The sequence below is a fragment of the Rhizophagus irregularis genome, chromosome 9, assembly GCF_026210795.1.
Source record: "Rhizophagus irregularis chromosome 9, complete sequence".
NCBI lineage: Eukaryota > Fungi > Glomeromycota > Glomeromycetes > Glomerales > Glomeraceae > Rhizophagus > Rhizophagus irregularis.
Window position 1 is genome coordinate 1,330,954 of NC_089437.1, and position 15,647 is coordinate 1,346,600.

Consider the following 15,647-nt stretch of genomic DNA (forward strand, 5'->3'; position numbering starts at 1 on the left):
TCCCTTAGAAGATGGTCTAGATGTGATTTTACCAAAATATGGTGAAATGGGAGTAAAGAAGATTTGGTTTACCGGAGAGGGACTGCCGTTATTTCCAAAGGTCACTCCTCAACAATTGCACGAAATTTTCGTAAAAAATTTGGCTGGTACAGACTAATGCCCATGTCTATAACAGGTTAGATAATCTATATTTTTTGTCGTACAGGGTATAAGTACAACCCAAGAAAAATCTTCCGAGCTGGTCACTGATCCAGATTAGTTAGATCGGTAGAGTACCCATTCTGGGGCTAATATTCTTTCATCAGCTCTCGACATTAAGGTGGAAATAATACCTCGAGTCGGTGAATGTCTGTTTATAGCTATAGATGTATTGGAATTTAATTGTGGATATGCCCTGTAGCGGGGTCTGAAATTCTGATTGATAATATGGAAGTATTGTCTTATTGTTTCATCTAATCCAGCTAGTATTGAATCCATCGAAGCCACAAAATTCTCTACGTGGATATTTGAATTTAGCTTATCTATAGCTTCTTTGCTAATTTTATCACACCCCCTCAAATTAAGATATTTTAAATTATGACATGATTTAGCAATTTTTTCAATAGCTATATCAGTAATTTTACAAAAGCTAAGGTCGAGTTGTTGGAGTCTTGGGCAAGAATGAATAACATTACAAATTGATAGTTCGCAAATATCTGTACAATGAGAAATATTTAAATATTCTAATTTATGGCATGACCGGGCAATAGCAAATAGACCTTCACCAGTTATTATGCCCATATTAGAGGATACATACTCGTTCTTTTGCAAATTAAGATACTTCAAATTGGGGTATGATTCTGCTATTCAATTTAATGTTTTATCGCTAAATCCTGTGCTAAAATTAAAATCTAAATAAATTATGTTTGGGGACAAGCACATAATGCCTTTGATTTTTTTATCCCAAAGTTGGCGGTAGTGTGAAATTTCTAGATGAGTTAGATTTGAGCTATAGACTGGCTTTTGTCTTTTACATACTATTTTCATAAATTTCTTCAATTGAGTGCAATCCTCTCTTTCACCTTTCTTTAGCTCAATGCGTCTCCATAGAATAGGGACACCGCATCTGTACCATAATCGGCAAACAAATAGAGCGGGATATAGTGACTTATCTATTGCTAAAAAATGTAAAATATGTTCTAATAGTTCTGGTAAATAAAAGATGGTTAAATGCATCATAAATATATGCTGTATCTTTAAACAAAAAATAAAATTACGCGATCACTGCTTCAGACCCGCATGATTGGAATCATTGGTTTCTTTGGACTCAGATGAATCTGTTTCCTCGCAGAATGGCATAAAATCACCATATATTGTTAATCCTTGTTTTTCCATATCTATTTTTGCTTCGCGAAGCCATAACCATGGTAATCCTAATACAAGATCCGCTTTCGGCTTTTCAATAACCACGAAATTATTAAAAATATCGTCACCATTAGTAGATACTAGTCTATCTTTTCCCTTGTATCGGAAAGATAAATCCAGACATTCCAACCTGTTTTTTTCTTTATATTCAGTATACTCCATCTCAAGCTTATCGACCAAGCTTCTTCTAATAAAATTTTCTTTAGATGATGTGTCTATCAATGCCTTGACTGTATAGAATCTACATCCTGCTTTTATTGCTTCGTGGCGACTTTTTAGATCTATATCATCATCTCCCTGAAAATGCCAAACTTTACATTCTATATAAGCCATTTTAAGTATTGTGTTTTATAACCGAATATATTTAATCGAAAATCCCTCCGGATCAGATCATTTGCGACCCTAACGCTTGTCTAACATAATTATGTACAGACATAATATCTCTTGGTGAGTCAACTGTCATTCTCAGTCTCCTTGACAGTTCATACATCCCGGGGTATGTATCAAAATAGGCTGGTATTATGGTACACACGAAATTCTCAACATGAATATTTGGATTAAGTGAAATGAGCTGATCTATGGCTTCTTTGCTAACAATATCACACCCTTCCAATTTGAGATACTTTAAATTAAGACATGAACTACCAATTTCTTTAATAATCTTATTAGTAACTCCGCAATAACTAAAGTCAAGATGTTGAAGCTTTGGGCAAGAATGGATAATATCACAAATCGATATCCAAGTAATCTCTGTGCGATAAGAAATATTTAGATATTCTAGTTTGAGACATGACCGTGCAATTGCACATAGACCTTTATCAGTTACTCTCCTACCATTAAAGGTTACGAACCCACTCTTTTGCAAATTGAGATACTTCAGATTGGGATATGTCTCTGCTATTCGATTTAGTGTTTTATCGCCAAACCCTGTGCTAAAATTTAAATCTAAATGGACTATATTTGGGAATATGCGCGAAAAACCATTGAATTTTTTATCTGAAAGTGGATAGTAGTTCGAAATTTCTAGATGAGTTAGATTTAAGCTATAAACTGGCTTTTGTCTTTTTCGTACTATTTTCATAAATTTTTTCAATGGAGAGTGACATTTATTTTCCCACTTTAGCTCGATGCATTTCCATAAAATAGGGGCACTGCATCTGTACCATAATCGGGAAACAAATAGGGCGGGATAAAGGAATTTATCTACCGCTAGGAAATATAGAATCCGCTCTAATAGTTCTGGTAAATTTATAACACCTAAATGTGCCATAAATAATATATGCTGTATCTTTAATCGAAAAAATGTGATTTTGCACCAATGATCACTACTCTGGACTATTGGTTGGACCAGATTTGACTTTGATATGGGAGGATCACAAAATTATCGTCTATTGTTAGTGTCGAATTACACATATTTAAGCGTACACTATTTTCTCGCATCCATGGTGAGCCCAAAAGTATTTCAGGAAATTGATCAGGCCAATCTGGTCCAGTAACTATAAATTCAGTAAGTATGATTTTATGCTTCTCGCCATCATTTAAGATAATATGTAAATTAACCTTTCCTAATGTGGAATAAGACTCATCTAGAAACCCATATACTCTAGGAATACTATTGTTTTTTGCGTATGCTATTTTCACAATTTTTTCACTAATGAAATTTGCATTAGCGCATATGTCAATCCTAAATCGAAAATCTGTAAGAATTACCCTTTTGGGCCGTTCAAGATTCACCTCTCTTTCCCATATGTCATTTATACCGCTAGCATGTTTTAGATCTGGAAGATACTTTAAAATAAATGATATCAACTCTGACGGAAGAAGCTCAAGTAAATTCGATTCATGCATTTTTATATGATAGAAGAATTTTCAATCAGAAAATATGGTTAGTTATAGCACGAAGTAATAACTAGTTAAATCAGACTTTTTGGATCAGATACCTTCTTGGCTTCGCCTTATTATCAGATTCTCTCTTCGCGCATATTATTTTACCTGGATCCACCACTGGTAAAAAAAAGGTCTATCCTACACATATCCTACACATATCTTACATATATCGGGTACTCAAAATGTAGAAAATCATACACAAATAATACACATATCATACATATATCGGGTACTTATATATATAGTATACCTATCAGGTACCTGATATATGTATGATATATATATTAGTACCCGATATATGTATGATATGTGTATTATTTGTGTATGATTTTCTACATTTTAAGTACCCAATATGTGTAAGATATGTGTAGGATAAATCATTTTTTTACCAGTGCACTTTCTTTTCTGGTGGCGCGTGATCAGAATTGAATTCCTCAGATGAACTGGACTCGGACAAAGTATTTATGGATTCTTTACTACAATTGCAATGTTCCATAGTAAATAGTTCGTCTACATTATCATCCAGCCACTTTACACGTTCTTCTAGTAGTTTAACTCTCTTTTTAAGCTTTCTATGCCAAGAACAATAATGATCCATCCTTTTTGCTAGTGCTCTATTTTCACTGGAAAGTACACTATATACTTCTGCATTTTGCTCATTTAGTCCAAATGCCTGGGCTAATATTTTCGTATATCTAATAACTTCCTGCTCGCTAGCTATACTATCGGATGAATGCTTTTGATCGGCTATCATTTTCGTGATGTATTCTATATGCTAGATCTTGACTTGAACGAAAAAAAATAAAATTGCGCACATTGATATCCCAACTCGATCCCTCTGGGATTCCTCTAACCCTTATATGTGAATAATGTGATTAGTTTTCATCGAAGAACATGAATGGGTTTGCTTGATCGTAAGGCATTCCACGAAGTCTGTAATTTACTATAGTATACCTCTGCGATGGCGCAGTGTTATTTTTAGGACTATGTCGAAGTGCTTGACTAGCAATAGTATTAGCTTTCGATAGATTCCTAACCCTACTCGCTACAACCACAAATACAGCTCCTAAATTACATAAGGAACTAGGAAGTAAGGGCTTACCAGTTTCGGGAAGAAATTCAGCTTTTTTCAGAAACCTACTCAAGATTCCAGTTCTAGACGTCCCTGGGTCTCCTAACTGTCCGGAAGATATTGCTTCCTGAATCCATGTAAGCAATTGCTTTGCCCGTTCCTCATTCTTTTCAAGTGATCTAAACACTCGAGGAATATCCTGTTGATCTCGGTTTTTTACATATCCTGTTACACCTCCATTAGATATACGCAAATCTTTAATTTCAGCTGGACGGATACAGAGCATAATCATTACATCAGCTAGGGCCTGTTTGTCAGGTGTATTAGATACATCATACGAATCCAATCTCTCCTTAACCGATTCTAACGAGAAGTGGTCTGGATAATGAATTCCTTTATCTTCGCATAATAAACTCTTCTCCTTTTGGATTTTATTCGATAAAGTGGTTATTCCTGGAATCTTTGTAGCTTCGATTATTGCCTTTGGGCATTAAGCTTCCGCAATTCCTTTCGGAGCCTACTGAGACTAGATGTGCAGGCAACCGGATTAGGGGATGTCTCGGCTAATGCTTTAGCTATAAGTTTTACTTCTTTTTCACTAAGGCTATCCCGCATAATACGCTGAGCCGTTTCTCTAATGATTTCTCCTTCTGGGATAATATCTGATACTTGCCAGGCGCTTTTATCACAGCATATATTCACTTCCGCTTCTGCCCCTCCTTCTTTGGGGTTACTTGACTTTTAGTTCGACCAGTTCTTTGAGAAGGTATCAACGCAAATGCTTGTTCTTTACTAAAGTTATATCCTTTTTGAAGACGATCGCGAGCCTGACGCCTTTTCTCTCCATCAGCTGGTAAGAGCTCAAGTATTTCTGGCGCATACTGGCTAAACTCTTCGAGACTCATTTCATTGGTGAGTTCGTGGTCTGTAACGAACTTGGTTGTAATAGCAGACATGTTGTGGTAAGTAGACTATGGTGGTAGTTAGATTAATCTGTGGTATTTAGATTATATATTGTGGGATAAAGTTCAATTCGAAAAAAATAAATAATTCTCCCTTATCCAAGGACTGCGGAAGAGGGTCGGAGGGGTTTCGGATGAACAAAAAAAAAAAAAAGAATATTATAACTTCTGCGGGCTCTCTATGAGACCATGAGCTCCGGCCGGAATAGCTTTTATATATATTTGAAAATTGCGGGTAGATAGGATATGCGAAAAAAATAATAATAATTTGGGATTTTATATCGCCTATTGTAAAAAACGAAAGTCCTATCCCTACTAATATTTCATAACCCACTCCTATTCGCTCTTTACCAAAGCATACCATTCTCCTGGAGTATGCTTATATTTTTTTGCCATTCCTCATCATCGTAAACATACTCCCGGGGCTTTCCCACATCTTCGTACTTCCGGAGATATATTTCTTCGCTTATTAACCTTTCCCTTCTAGTCATGTAAAATAAATCGTTCAGGCTCATTTTGTTTTCTTTCGCAAAATCGATCACATCTGCGTCTGCCATCATCCTGTCTCGATATTCTCGGGATAGGTCAACATCTTTCTCTGTGATAGTCATGAATATATCTGGATCTTCACCGTGATCGATAGCCCATTTTCTGAGACGCTCTTCGCGCTGTTGTCTAGCCAGGAATGTGGAAGAAGCTTTTTTATTGCTAGGTTCAGGTTTATCTATTAGTGGCTCAGGTGATTCGGAAGTCTTAGAACTCTCGGATGTCCCAGATGTTGAGGCGATTGGGGTTCTGCTTTCTTATCTGGCTGAGGCGGGATTATTTTTGGAGGAATTATTTCTGGCATATTGAATATGGGTATGTCTGTGGCCTCGTTTGTGGGTAAGTCAGCTTGAGATATATCAGAAAATTCTTCGATATCACCTAGGCTGTGTTCACGAAGCTTGACTATGATTTTGGAGCGGTCAAGGATATACTGCCACTCTCTTTTTCCGCCTTCCACTCGTACTTGTTTATACTCAGTAATATTTTTCTCTGATAGCTTCTTACCGAAAATGTTATTAGGTAATACCTTTTTATCATTATCCCCACACCATTCAAGATATTTTTGGTATAAAAATGCTTTGCTACTGGTCCTGATTCCACTACTCTCAGCCCAAGATGCAATATGATCAATTATAAATCGAATGGGATTAGAAAGCTGATTTCGCATTGTTTCTACCTTCATTTTAGTTGGTGGAATCTTACGTGACTTCCATCCTGAAAGATTAAGATTAAGCAAATATGTCATAAATGATCCTGGCATAATCATGTATTTTTCAGAAAGATTTTCCGAATTTTTCGGAAAACTACACGATTTTTTGTTGGTTGATTTTCCCAGTGAGAATAGTGGCTTGAAGGTGGCTACTAGTTTATGTAAAATACCACCGTACCGCGTCAATAATAACACTAACAACTTCGCAGTTCTATTGTAGATTTTGAAAGGATTTCTTACTTTTCTTAGGTAGATTCATAATGGTACTCTTTTCTTTAACGAAAATTAATATATTTTATTTTACTATTTTTTTTTTAGAAAAAGGTTTATTGTGAATGTCTGAGGTTTTCCTTTAGTTTCTTCCGTTAAAATTGACAATTTTTTTTCTTTATTCTTTAGAAATATTGGCTGTCTATTTCTTCCTTAAACACAGATTTTAGATTTTGTATTTTTAGTAATATAGTAAATATTTTTTGTTAAAGAAACATATTGGTGGCATGTTTGGGAAATTACCGTTATTTTCATATACAATATTTCATACAATAAATTTATATTTATCTGGGGTATCTGGGGTCTTAACGTGGATTCTTCTAATAGCTAGTAATATTAGTTGTTTTAGCGGCTGTTGTATTTAATGCATGTACCTTCCATTATTTAGTACGTTGTTAAATTTAATAAAACACAGCCAACCTGAACATCCTCGGGTGATCAAAAAATTTTATTTATCAAAACTTTTATATTTGTTCTTGCCTTTATATTCTTATTACCTTCATTGACAAGCCCTTTGTCTTTATTTATCACTATTACTATTTTTTTCTCGTTTTTCCAGCTCTAAATTAATCCATTTAATAATTGCAGTTAATGTTTTATCACATTTGGGAATATCAACATTATTGAGTATACGAGAAACCATTGATTGATTAAATCCAATTTGGACAGTTGAGATTTCCCTTATTTCACGAGCTATTCTGGATTGGCTTGGAGCATCAAGACCTTTTCGGTATTCCATTACAGTTTTAAAATCATTAATAATATTGATTTCTTCTTTTGAAAATACTTTTTTCTTTTTTGGCTGCCATTGTTCGTATAAATCATTACTTGTTTTATGAATTTTGCTAAATTAAAAAATACATATTAATTATTGTATGATTGTAATTATCGTGGTATAAACAAATCCAAATAAAGTGATTACCTATTTCGCATCAATGTCTCCGCAATGAGATTTTGAGTTGATTTTAGTGTTTGAGTTCTCACATAAAGATATTGATCAATTGGTAAATTTTTTTTACCTATATCTAAATTTTTAACAATATGATTTTCAACCTCTACTGTTGCGGTAGTTCTCCTTGTTCTATTTTTTATTGCAGGCACCAAATTACTCCATAAAACTATAGTTTTCCACCATACTTTATCCAAATAGTTTATTAAATTTAAACTATAAAATGGATTTTTAATACTATCAAATGGAGATAACTGTGCATCAACCGTGATGCCCAATTGCGGAACTAAAAGCCTAAAATTTTTGTTTTCATCGCATAAAATTTTTAACAAAATATTATTATCCAATCTATAGGTCCACAAATTCTCTTGTTCTTGATTTAATAGGTTGGAAATACACATTGGATTATTATAAATATTCTCTCCTATACTACTACTTAAATCAAAGCAATCTGAATCCATGTGTATTAATAAATCTGGTATAACAGTTACATCAAAATTTTCAGTTAATATTTTTCTTCCAGCTAATTTTATATCTTTGTTTATTAATTTCAAATATTTTTGATTCATAACCCATTCCCATTTTTCAATTTCTTTTTCGGCATCCAGAATATTTTCTTTTACTCTAACGGCATTCCAAATTCGCATAGCAAATTTTGATATAATTTCTCGGTCATAGCCTGATTCAATCATGAATTTTTTAGATCTAACATGATGGCGTATAGCTCTAATAGCATGACCAAAGCACCAACCAATTAGCACCTTCGAATTATCAAATTCTTCTTTATTTATTATAGTATTCATGATTCTAGTAATATATTGATCTACACTTTCATTATTATACACTTCTAATATAGCCACTAGTAAGTTTCGTGCACAATCTGTATTAATTAAAAAAGGTACTGAATTGGAATTAAACAATTCTAATTCCTTTTGTCTATATATGTGTAGATATCTTTGAAGGTTCTTTGAAGATAAATCATTTGTTACTAACTCAAATACATCTACTGGCGGTGCATCTGAAGAATTTTCATTTGATGGCATCGTGAAAAAAGCATTTAAAATTCTTTTGTTGTTCGAATTATTTAATGGTGTAAGATATTGAGGTACAGGTTTTACTAATTGACCTGTATAATCCAAAAAAATTCCAGGATTATTATTTACATTATAATGATAATATGTGATTCCTGCTTCATTAAATATCATGACTGATAAAGGTTGTGTTTGAATTGGTTCTTGAATAAAACCCCATAATCGACGTTTGTTAACTAAATCAGCTCCATTAATCTTAATATAATCATCCTTTTCTTTGCCATTTATATCTCCTATGGCTGCATGTAACCGTTCACATAAATTGTAACCCGATTCATTTTTTTCTTTTTCAGAATAAATTGTTCGAGCTGAATGAGCTGATGGTATACCTTGACGATTGCCAGTATAACGAACTTCATTTTTAACGTTTGATAGTATTTTTTTCTCATCTGTCGGGGGATTTAAATTCTACTGATCTCGATAATACTTGTCTAGCATATCCTCGACATTGACCAAAAATTTTTCCATCTAAATGTCTACATTGCCTTTTATTTGTTGAATATATTACATTAATTTTAACAAACTCTTTTGATTGAATTAAATCAATATTATTAATGATTATTCTGAATAATGTTTGATTTTTTTTATCACATCCTCCACAATAGCAGTATTTAATCAAATTTTTATTTGTTTCAGATGTTTTTAGAACAGAAATTGAAATTTGTGGTGGAAACTCAGACTGTCCTTTAAGTAATTCAACTAAATAATAATTACTAATTTGCCAAGGCCTCCAATGATAATTACAGTTTTCAATATTATATATAAATAAAGATGACGCTTCTTCTTGTGATATTGTAAATTGAAAATCCTTAGCCTCCGGATAAATTAAATAACCATCTAATTTATCAATATTGGGAATATATTTATTGTCAACGCCCATAAATAATCCAATTATATTATTTTGAACTTCGTCATAATTTTCATTTTCTGTAATTATATTATTATTAGATTCTAATTCATCTGTAATTATATTATTATTATTATTAAATTCTACTTCATCTGTAATTATATTATTATTATTATTAGATTCTACTTCATCAACTGCTAAATTAATATAATTGTCCTGAAAAGATGATGATAGTAGATCTTTAGGAATAGTTTTTTCCAAAAATTGTGGTAAATTTGAATCGTAATATGATGATTTTTTCTTAAATACCGGTACAAAATGATTAGATTTACCGCTATTTTGAAAACTTGTTGCAGAAAGAGAACTCCACATAATAATACATGGCGGATAGTAATGTGGATTTTGTCTTGGCATTATAACACAATTATAAATCCGATTCATAAATTCACTTCCAGTATTTGGAAAAAGAGATTCTACTGGTCTATGCAATACTGATGCTAAACCAAAAAACGCAACCATTGAACACCAAGAATGTGGCTTGCACATTAATTTTAATTCAGCAATGTATTCCTGAGTTTTTTTAAACATATCAACTTTTTCCATATTTGTATTTAACGCTTCATCTCGATAAAGTACATCTTGTTCAAAAATTTTTTGTTGCAAATAATAATCTGCATTAGCCATTAATTCAATCATTACAGCTAAACGTAATTGTATATGATTTTCTTCATGCCCATAGACAATCAATGAGGCGCTATTAAAAAAGCAATTTCCATCTGCGGTAGATCTAATACAAACATAATCTGCATATTTTTCAGGAATTAGTTTCATTGCCTCATCATCTCTTCTATTGTAATCCCACTCTTCATAAATTGTTCTAAAATTAGTCGGTAATAAAATGTTATTAAGATCAAATTGATTACCATATGTAATGATATCATTAAGCGTAATATTATTTCCACAAAAAAAATCAAAAATATCGTACAAAACGTTTTTTGCTGTAGTTGAGTTCATTTTTGTTTATAAAAATTTTGTAAACACGTAAAAAGTATGTTGAAAACGTGGAAAAAATTATGTAAAAAGATGTTTTTATATTTTGCTGTGACAAAAAGACAAGATAAAAGATGTTTCTTTGTTTTATTAGGTAAAACGAGTAAAAAAGTTTTTTTTTTATTGGTGAAAAAGCGAAGAAATAAAGTGTCTATCTATATAAAAAGAAGTAAGAGTTATATTTTTATGGTAATAGAACATTTAAAATTTAGTAATAAATCCTTTTACAGTAATAGAACATTTAAAGTTTAGTGATAAATCCTTTTACAGTAATTAAACATTCGTGTTCCTTAAGTTTATGGCATAAACGAAAGCATATATATTAATGCATTAGTTAATATTGTCACATTTTTGTACGCAGTAAATAATATTCCATATGAACATCTATGTATAAGCCACCTTCAAGCCACTATTCTCACTGGGAAAATCAACCAACAAAAAATCATGTAGTTTTCCGAAAAATTCGGAAAATCTTTCTGAAAAATACATGATTATGATCCTGGCGTATCAGGGTGCTCAAGAATTCCCCCCAACTGATCGAAATATGTGAAGTTACTTTTACAGCAGGGAGAAACATCTAAACATACAATACGTCCATCCCCCATTTCCACTCGAATTGGGGTATCATGATTACTTAAAACCATAAATCCGGGATAATGACCACACTCTTGAAATTCTAATCCCTTACGCTCAATCGAGACGTAATCTTCTGTAATAAGGGACTTTAGATGGTCATTCGCTTTATGCCATTCACCACTGGCCATTCCCGCCTCATTCATAATTATAAGCTTGCGTCCTTAAATAGCACTGTTGAATTTTCCAAGAATTTTTCCAAGGTCAGAAGTTGAATATACGAGCTCTGGGCCAAATAAGCTTTTTCGAACGAAATCGGTAATAATGTTTTTTCCACAACGTGGTGGGGAACGTAATACAAGAATAGTTCCAGGGATTATGCTAGGATGCTGGACTAGGAATGCGAACCATTTCAGAACATATTCGGAAAGATTTTTGTCCCCATTGCACCAGATATATTCTATATGCCAGATAATTGGATTTATGAGATCGTAATTAATATGGGAAGCTGGCTTTGCTTTGAATCCTAAGAAAAGATTGAAGAATTTGGTTTTCGGCGGAATAGTATTTGGAGGATATGGTAGGAAATCGATATCCGCATAAGCAATCAAACCAGTATTGAATGCATTTTCTATTAAAGATTGTAATTTTATCGCTTCCCCACCTAACTTGACGATATTAATCGTTAATTTACCGATATCTAACTTGAATTTCATATCAAAGTATAGGCCACCATCTGATTTTTTGTGCTTGAGAATCCATGTCTTTGATTTTTTTTGAACGCAGGCAATCGTTGCTTGGATTGTATTATACACTTCATTACGTGTAAATCTTTTCTTAGAGGTGCACATGGATATTAAATCCCACCATACGAAATGATCATTAGGGTCAGAAATTCTAGGCCGACCCTGTTTCTCTGGAATTGGAAGCTTTTTTTCCTTATCTAAGGCTATCTCGCCAATAGTAAGCTTTTTTGAAGGCTTTCTGGATCCGGGTTGCCTATTTTGGTTTGCTCGGTAGCAGAAAAAGCTGTAGGATTTTTTATTTCAGATAATATATGCATTATCATTGTCATGCTCTCGGTCACATATTGGGCAGTGTGATGGAGAGAGGCGAGATAGTGGAAATCTATCAGGAAAATTTTCAGATGGATATGAAAGACTATACTCTTCGATGTTAGCTTCTTGAAGCAATCCTTCTACCAGTTCAAATTCAGCCTCAGTGGTTTCGCTATTTATATCATCAACTCTTTGGACTTTTGGCTCCGGAATATCTAAAAGAGAACTTTTTACGACTTCGTATTCATCATTGGGTGGGCGGATTATGAAGTCAAAGACAGATCCATCTTTTGGATGAATAGTCTTTTTCACATGAACGTGTTCTCCTGTTTTTTCATTGTATTTGGGCGATCCAAGCATTCTCAATGAAAATGAAGATTTGTTTGCTATGTTATCAATAATACTATTTGCCTGTAGAGCCACCAGAAGTTTTTTACGAACAAGCTCGGTGAATATAGTGACTCGAGCAATATTTGGAAGTCTCATGCCAGTAGTAGAGATATGGAGAGACATTTTTTTTGCATCACTACTGCTGGCAATTGTTAAAGTTTTATGATTCCACTCCGGAAATACTTCATGACATGTCTTTATAAAAGCATGATATAGCAAATCACCTATCTCTTTGCATGTTAGCTTAGGTTCAATAGTATCAAGTACTTCTTGTGGTAAATCGAAATCTACAATAGGCCGGAGTGGCTCATCCCCACTAATGAATTCGTGTAAGGAATGACCTTCGCGTTCTAAGAGTATGGCTTCTATTCCATCCTCATGGTCTGCGCCAAGAAAATGTCTTGGTCTGACACTATCATTCCAAATTTTATAACGGTATTCGCCTACACTGGCACTTTTAAACTCATACGGGGCGGGCGCGTCAGAGAGGAACTCTGAAAGCTCGGATTGGGTCATGTTATTATATCACAAATATACAGTTCAAGAGAAACTATATACTCTGGGAGAAATAAGTTTAAAATGAAAATTAATTCCAAAATATATAAATCGATACATAAACTGACTATTCATAGTTATTAAAAATAGTATTTTATCGATGTACTTATATTCACAGGAGTGGTAAGATTTGCAATCAGGGATGCTACCATCCGAAGGGATGCCATATTCACCGCAATTCTCCTTCTCAGATACCCTGCAAAGAATGCGGTGAATTAACTTATGGCAGATATGGATTTTGCGATATTCATGCTAGAAAGCACCGTAAAAAAGAACAGTACCATTGGAACAAGCTGGAGAACTTGGCTTCGACGCAGTTATTGGTAAATAATTTATAGGTAAACAAAAATAATACAACTTGTCACTAGTGGATTCCAAAGGGATCGTGTCACTAGAAAAAAAAAAGCCAGTGACAGAACTAGTGACGTGAACGATAGGCTCTTTAAGAATTCTAGGCCGAAAGAAACCTTTCTTGATGGATGTCACTAGTGTCACTAGTGTCACTGGAAAAAAATCTGAGTTCCTTAACTTTTTTTATTTTTTTATAGCATACATTTATTATAATATATCTTGTGTAAAGTAGGTAGCATAGAAAAAATTTGATTTTTTTTTCTAATTTATTACTCTTTTACTAGTGACACTAGTGACACTAATCAAGAAAGAAATAAAATAGCCTAATAATCTCAAGAAAGATAACAAAGCTGTCACTAGTTCTGTCACCAGTTAGTATTTGGAACTAGTGACACTAGTGACAGCTGATGACAACAAAAAATCGTCCCAATTTATATCCTAATATGCCTGAAAATGTGGTAAAATATAATATAAATGCGTTCTAATGATTCAAATCTCGGGACACGAAATCGGCATACATATATCAGCGCAATAGTTAGACCACAAGATGGTGTACTTCTTAGCAAACAAATGGGCTGGCCAAGCTAATACAAATTGCACGCCCAATAGAATACCCAAAATCGATATTAAAATTAGACAAATTTTATTATTATTTTTGGCGCAATAGATTTTTGTTCAATTTCAATGACGAGTAGGACAAACTTGGGGGTTCTGGGACAGCGGCTATCACATAGGTCTAACCATAATTTAGTGTACCCCCAGACCACCTAGCCTTGATTTCTGATATGATAACATTATACCTGTTTTTCTATCCCCAGACCACATAACCTTGATTCCCGATATGTTATTACTTGATAGCTAAAAAAGAACCCCCAAACGTTGTAGATAAGATTAAAATCATATATTCCTAAACATTATTACCACACATGGATCTATTCCAGGGTATCATAATTTTATGCTATATCAGATTGCCTTTATAAGTGCTAAAGGTATGAAGGACACGAAGTGTCTGTAATACTGATAGCACGATTCAGCAATCCATTGTGGCATACTATTTTTATGATACTCTAAAATGGATTCATTCGATAATTTAAGCCATTCATGCTCTAACCAAAAATTTTTAACAGGAAGGCAACTAGACATATTGTAAAGCTTTTCCTGCTATACGAAAAAATCTGGGACAGCGAAGTCTAACCAAAAATCTAACCCAGGTCTAACCAAAAATGTATAGCAGGAAGGCAACTAGATATGTTTTAAAGCTTTTCCTCCTATACGAAAAAATCTGGGACAGCGAAGTCTAACCAAAAATCCGACCCAGGTCTAACCAAAAAATGTATAGCAGGAAGGTAACTAGATATATTGTAAAGTTTTCCTTGCAATACGAAAAAATCTGGGACAACAGGTCTAACCAAAAGTCTAACCAAAAATCCGTCCGAGGTCTAACCAAAAAATATACAGCAGGAAGACAACTAGACATATTGTAAAGCTTCCCCTGCAATACGAAAAAATCTGGGACAATAAAGTCTAACCAAAATTTAACCCTAATCATAAATTGCTCTGATTCTTTGACGAAGCCTATTTTCATACCGATTTTGATAGTAATAAGATGGGAAACATTTTAGAATTTATTAATTGAAGAAAAAAATTTTTAGGTTATTAGTACACAACCAGTATGGCAACAAGCAATCGAACTTGTGATAGATGTGGAAAGACTTTTGCAACTCCACAAAAGCTTCGTGGGCATCAAAATAGAAAGTTTCTATGCAAGTCTACAGCTAACCCTCAGGATCCCACACCTGAGATTGTACAATTGCAACCACAACCGGAGCAATTCCAGGATCCCACACCTGAGATTGTACAATTGCAACCACAACCGGAGCAACTCCAGGATCCCACACCTGAAGTTATCCCAGCTCATACAGAGAAAACT

The 15,647-nt window shown here is 33.7% G+C and overlaps 9 protein-coding genes across 9 annotated transcripts; all 9 read right to left on the reverse strand.

The window, feature by feature from the left end:
• Positions 1–255: 255 nt before the first annotated feature.
• On the reverse strand, positions 256–780 carry OCT59_029333 (uncharacterized protein; the record flags this gene model as incomplete). Its single annotated transcript, XM_025311005.1, has 1 exon — positions 256–780. The coding sequence occupies one exon, from the start codon at positions 778–780 to the stop codon at positions 256–258; it is 525 nt and encodes a 174-aa protein (XP_025176141.1).
• Positions 781–1,260: 480 nt separating this feature from the next.
• Positions 1,261–1,737, reverse strand: OCT59_029334 (uncharacterized protein; the record flags this gene model as incomplete). The annotated part of the gene is made up of 1 exon (XM_025326442.1): positions 1,261–1,737. One exon carries the CDS (start codon positions 1,735–1,737, stop codon positions 1,261–1,263), a length of 477 nt encoding a protein of 158 aa, XP_025176142.1.
• A 52-nt stretch (positions 1,738–1,789) lies between these two features.
• On the reverse strand, positions 1,790–2,485 carry OCT59_029335 (uncharacterized protein; the record flags this gene model as incomplete). Its single annotated transcript, XM_025332172.2, has 1 exon — positions 1,790–2,485. One exon carries the CDS (start codon positions 2,483–2,485, stop codon positions 1,790–1,792), a length of 696 nt encoding a protein of 231 aa, XP_025176143.2.
• A 254-nt stretch (positions 2,486–2,739) lies between these two features.
• Positions 2,740–3,252, reverse strand: OCT59_029336 (uncharacterized protein; the record flags this gene model as incomplete). Its single annotated transcript, XM_066143225.1, has 1 exon — positions 2,740–3,252. One exon carries the CDS (start codon positions 3,250–3,252, stop codon positions 2,740–2,742), a length of 513 nt encoding a protein of 170 aa, XP_065994635.1.
• A 424-nt stretch (positions 3,253–3,676) lies between these two features.
• OCT59_029337 (uncharacterized protein) lies at positions 3,677–4,045 on the reverse strand (the record flags this gene model as incomplete). The annotated part of the gene is made up of 1 exon (XM_025332173.2): positions 3,677–4,045. The coding sequence occupies one exon, from the start codon at positions 4,043–4,045 to the stop codon at positions 3,677–3,679; it is 369 nt and encodes a 122-aa protein (XP_025176144.2).
• A 121-nt stretch (positions 4,046–4,166) lies between these two features.
• On the reverse strand, positions 4,167–5,319 carry OCT59_029338 (uncharacterized protein; the record flags this gene model as incomplete). Its single annotated transcript, XM_066143240.1, has 2 exons — positions 4,167–4,844; positions 5,098–5,319. 2 exons carry the CDS (start codon positions 5,317–5,319, stop codon positions 4,167–4,169), a joined length of 900 nt encoding a protein of 299 aa, XP_065994636.1.
• A 733-nt stretch (positions 5,320–6,052) lies between these two features.
• On the reverse strand, positions 6,053–6,640 carry OCT59_029339 (uncharacterized protein; the record flags this gene model as incomplete). Its single annotated transcript, XM_066143247.1, has 1 exon — positions 6,053–6,640. One exon carries the CDS (start codon positions 6,638–6,640, stop codon positions 6,053–6,055), a length of 588 nt encoding a protein of 195 aa, XP_065994637.1.
• A 733-nt stretch (positions 6,641–7,373) lies between these two features.
• OCT59_029340 (uncharacterized protein) lies at positions 7,374–10,754 on the reverse strand (the record flags this gene model as incomplete). Its single annotated transcript, XM_066143257.1, has 3 exons — positions 7,374–7,698; positions 7,776–9,282; positions 9,347–10,754. The coding sequence occupies 3 exons, from the start codon at positions 10,752–10,754 to the stop codon at positions 7,374–7,376; spliced, it is 3,240 nt and encodes a 1,079-aa protein (XP_065994638.1).
• Positions 10,755–11,587: 833 nt separating this feature from the next.
• Positions 11,588–13,327, reverse strand: OCT59_029341 (uncharacterized protein; the record flags this gene model as incomplete). Its single annotated transcript, XM_066143275.1, has 2 exons — positions 11,588–12,392; positions 12,531–13,327. 2 exons carry the CDS (start codon positions 13,325–13,327, stop codon positions 11,588–11,590), a joined length of 1,602 nt encoding a protein of 533 aa, XP_065994639.1.
• Positions 13,328–15,647: the final 2,320 nt, after the last annotated feature.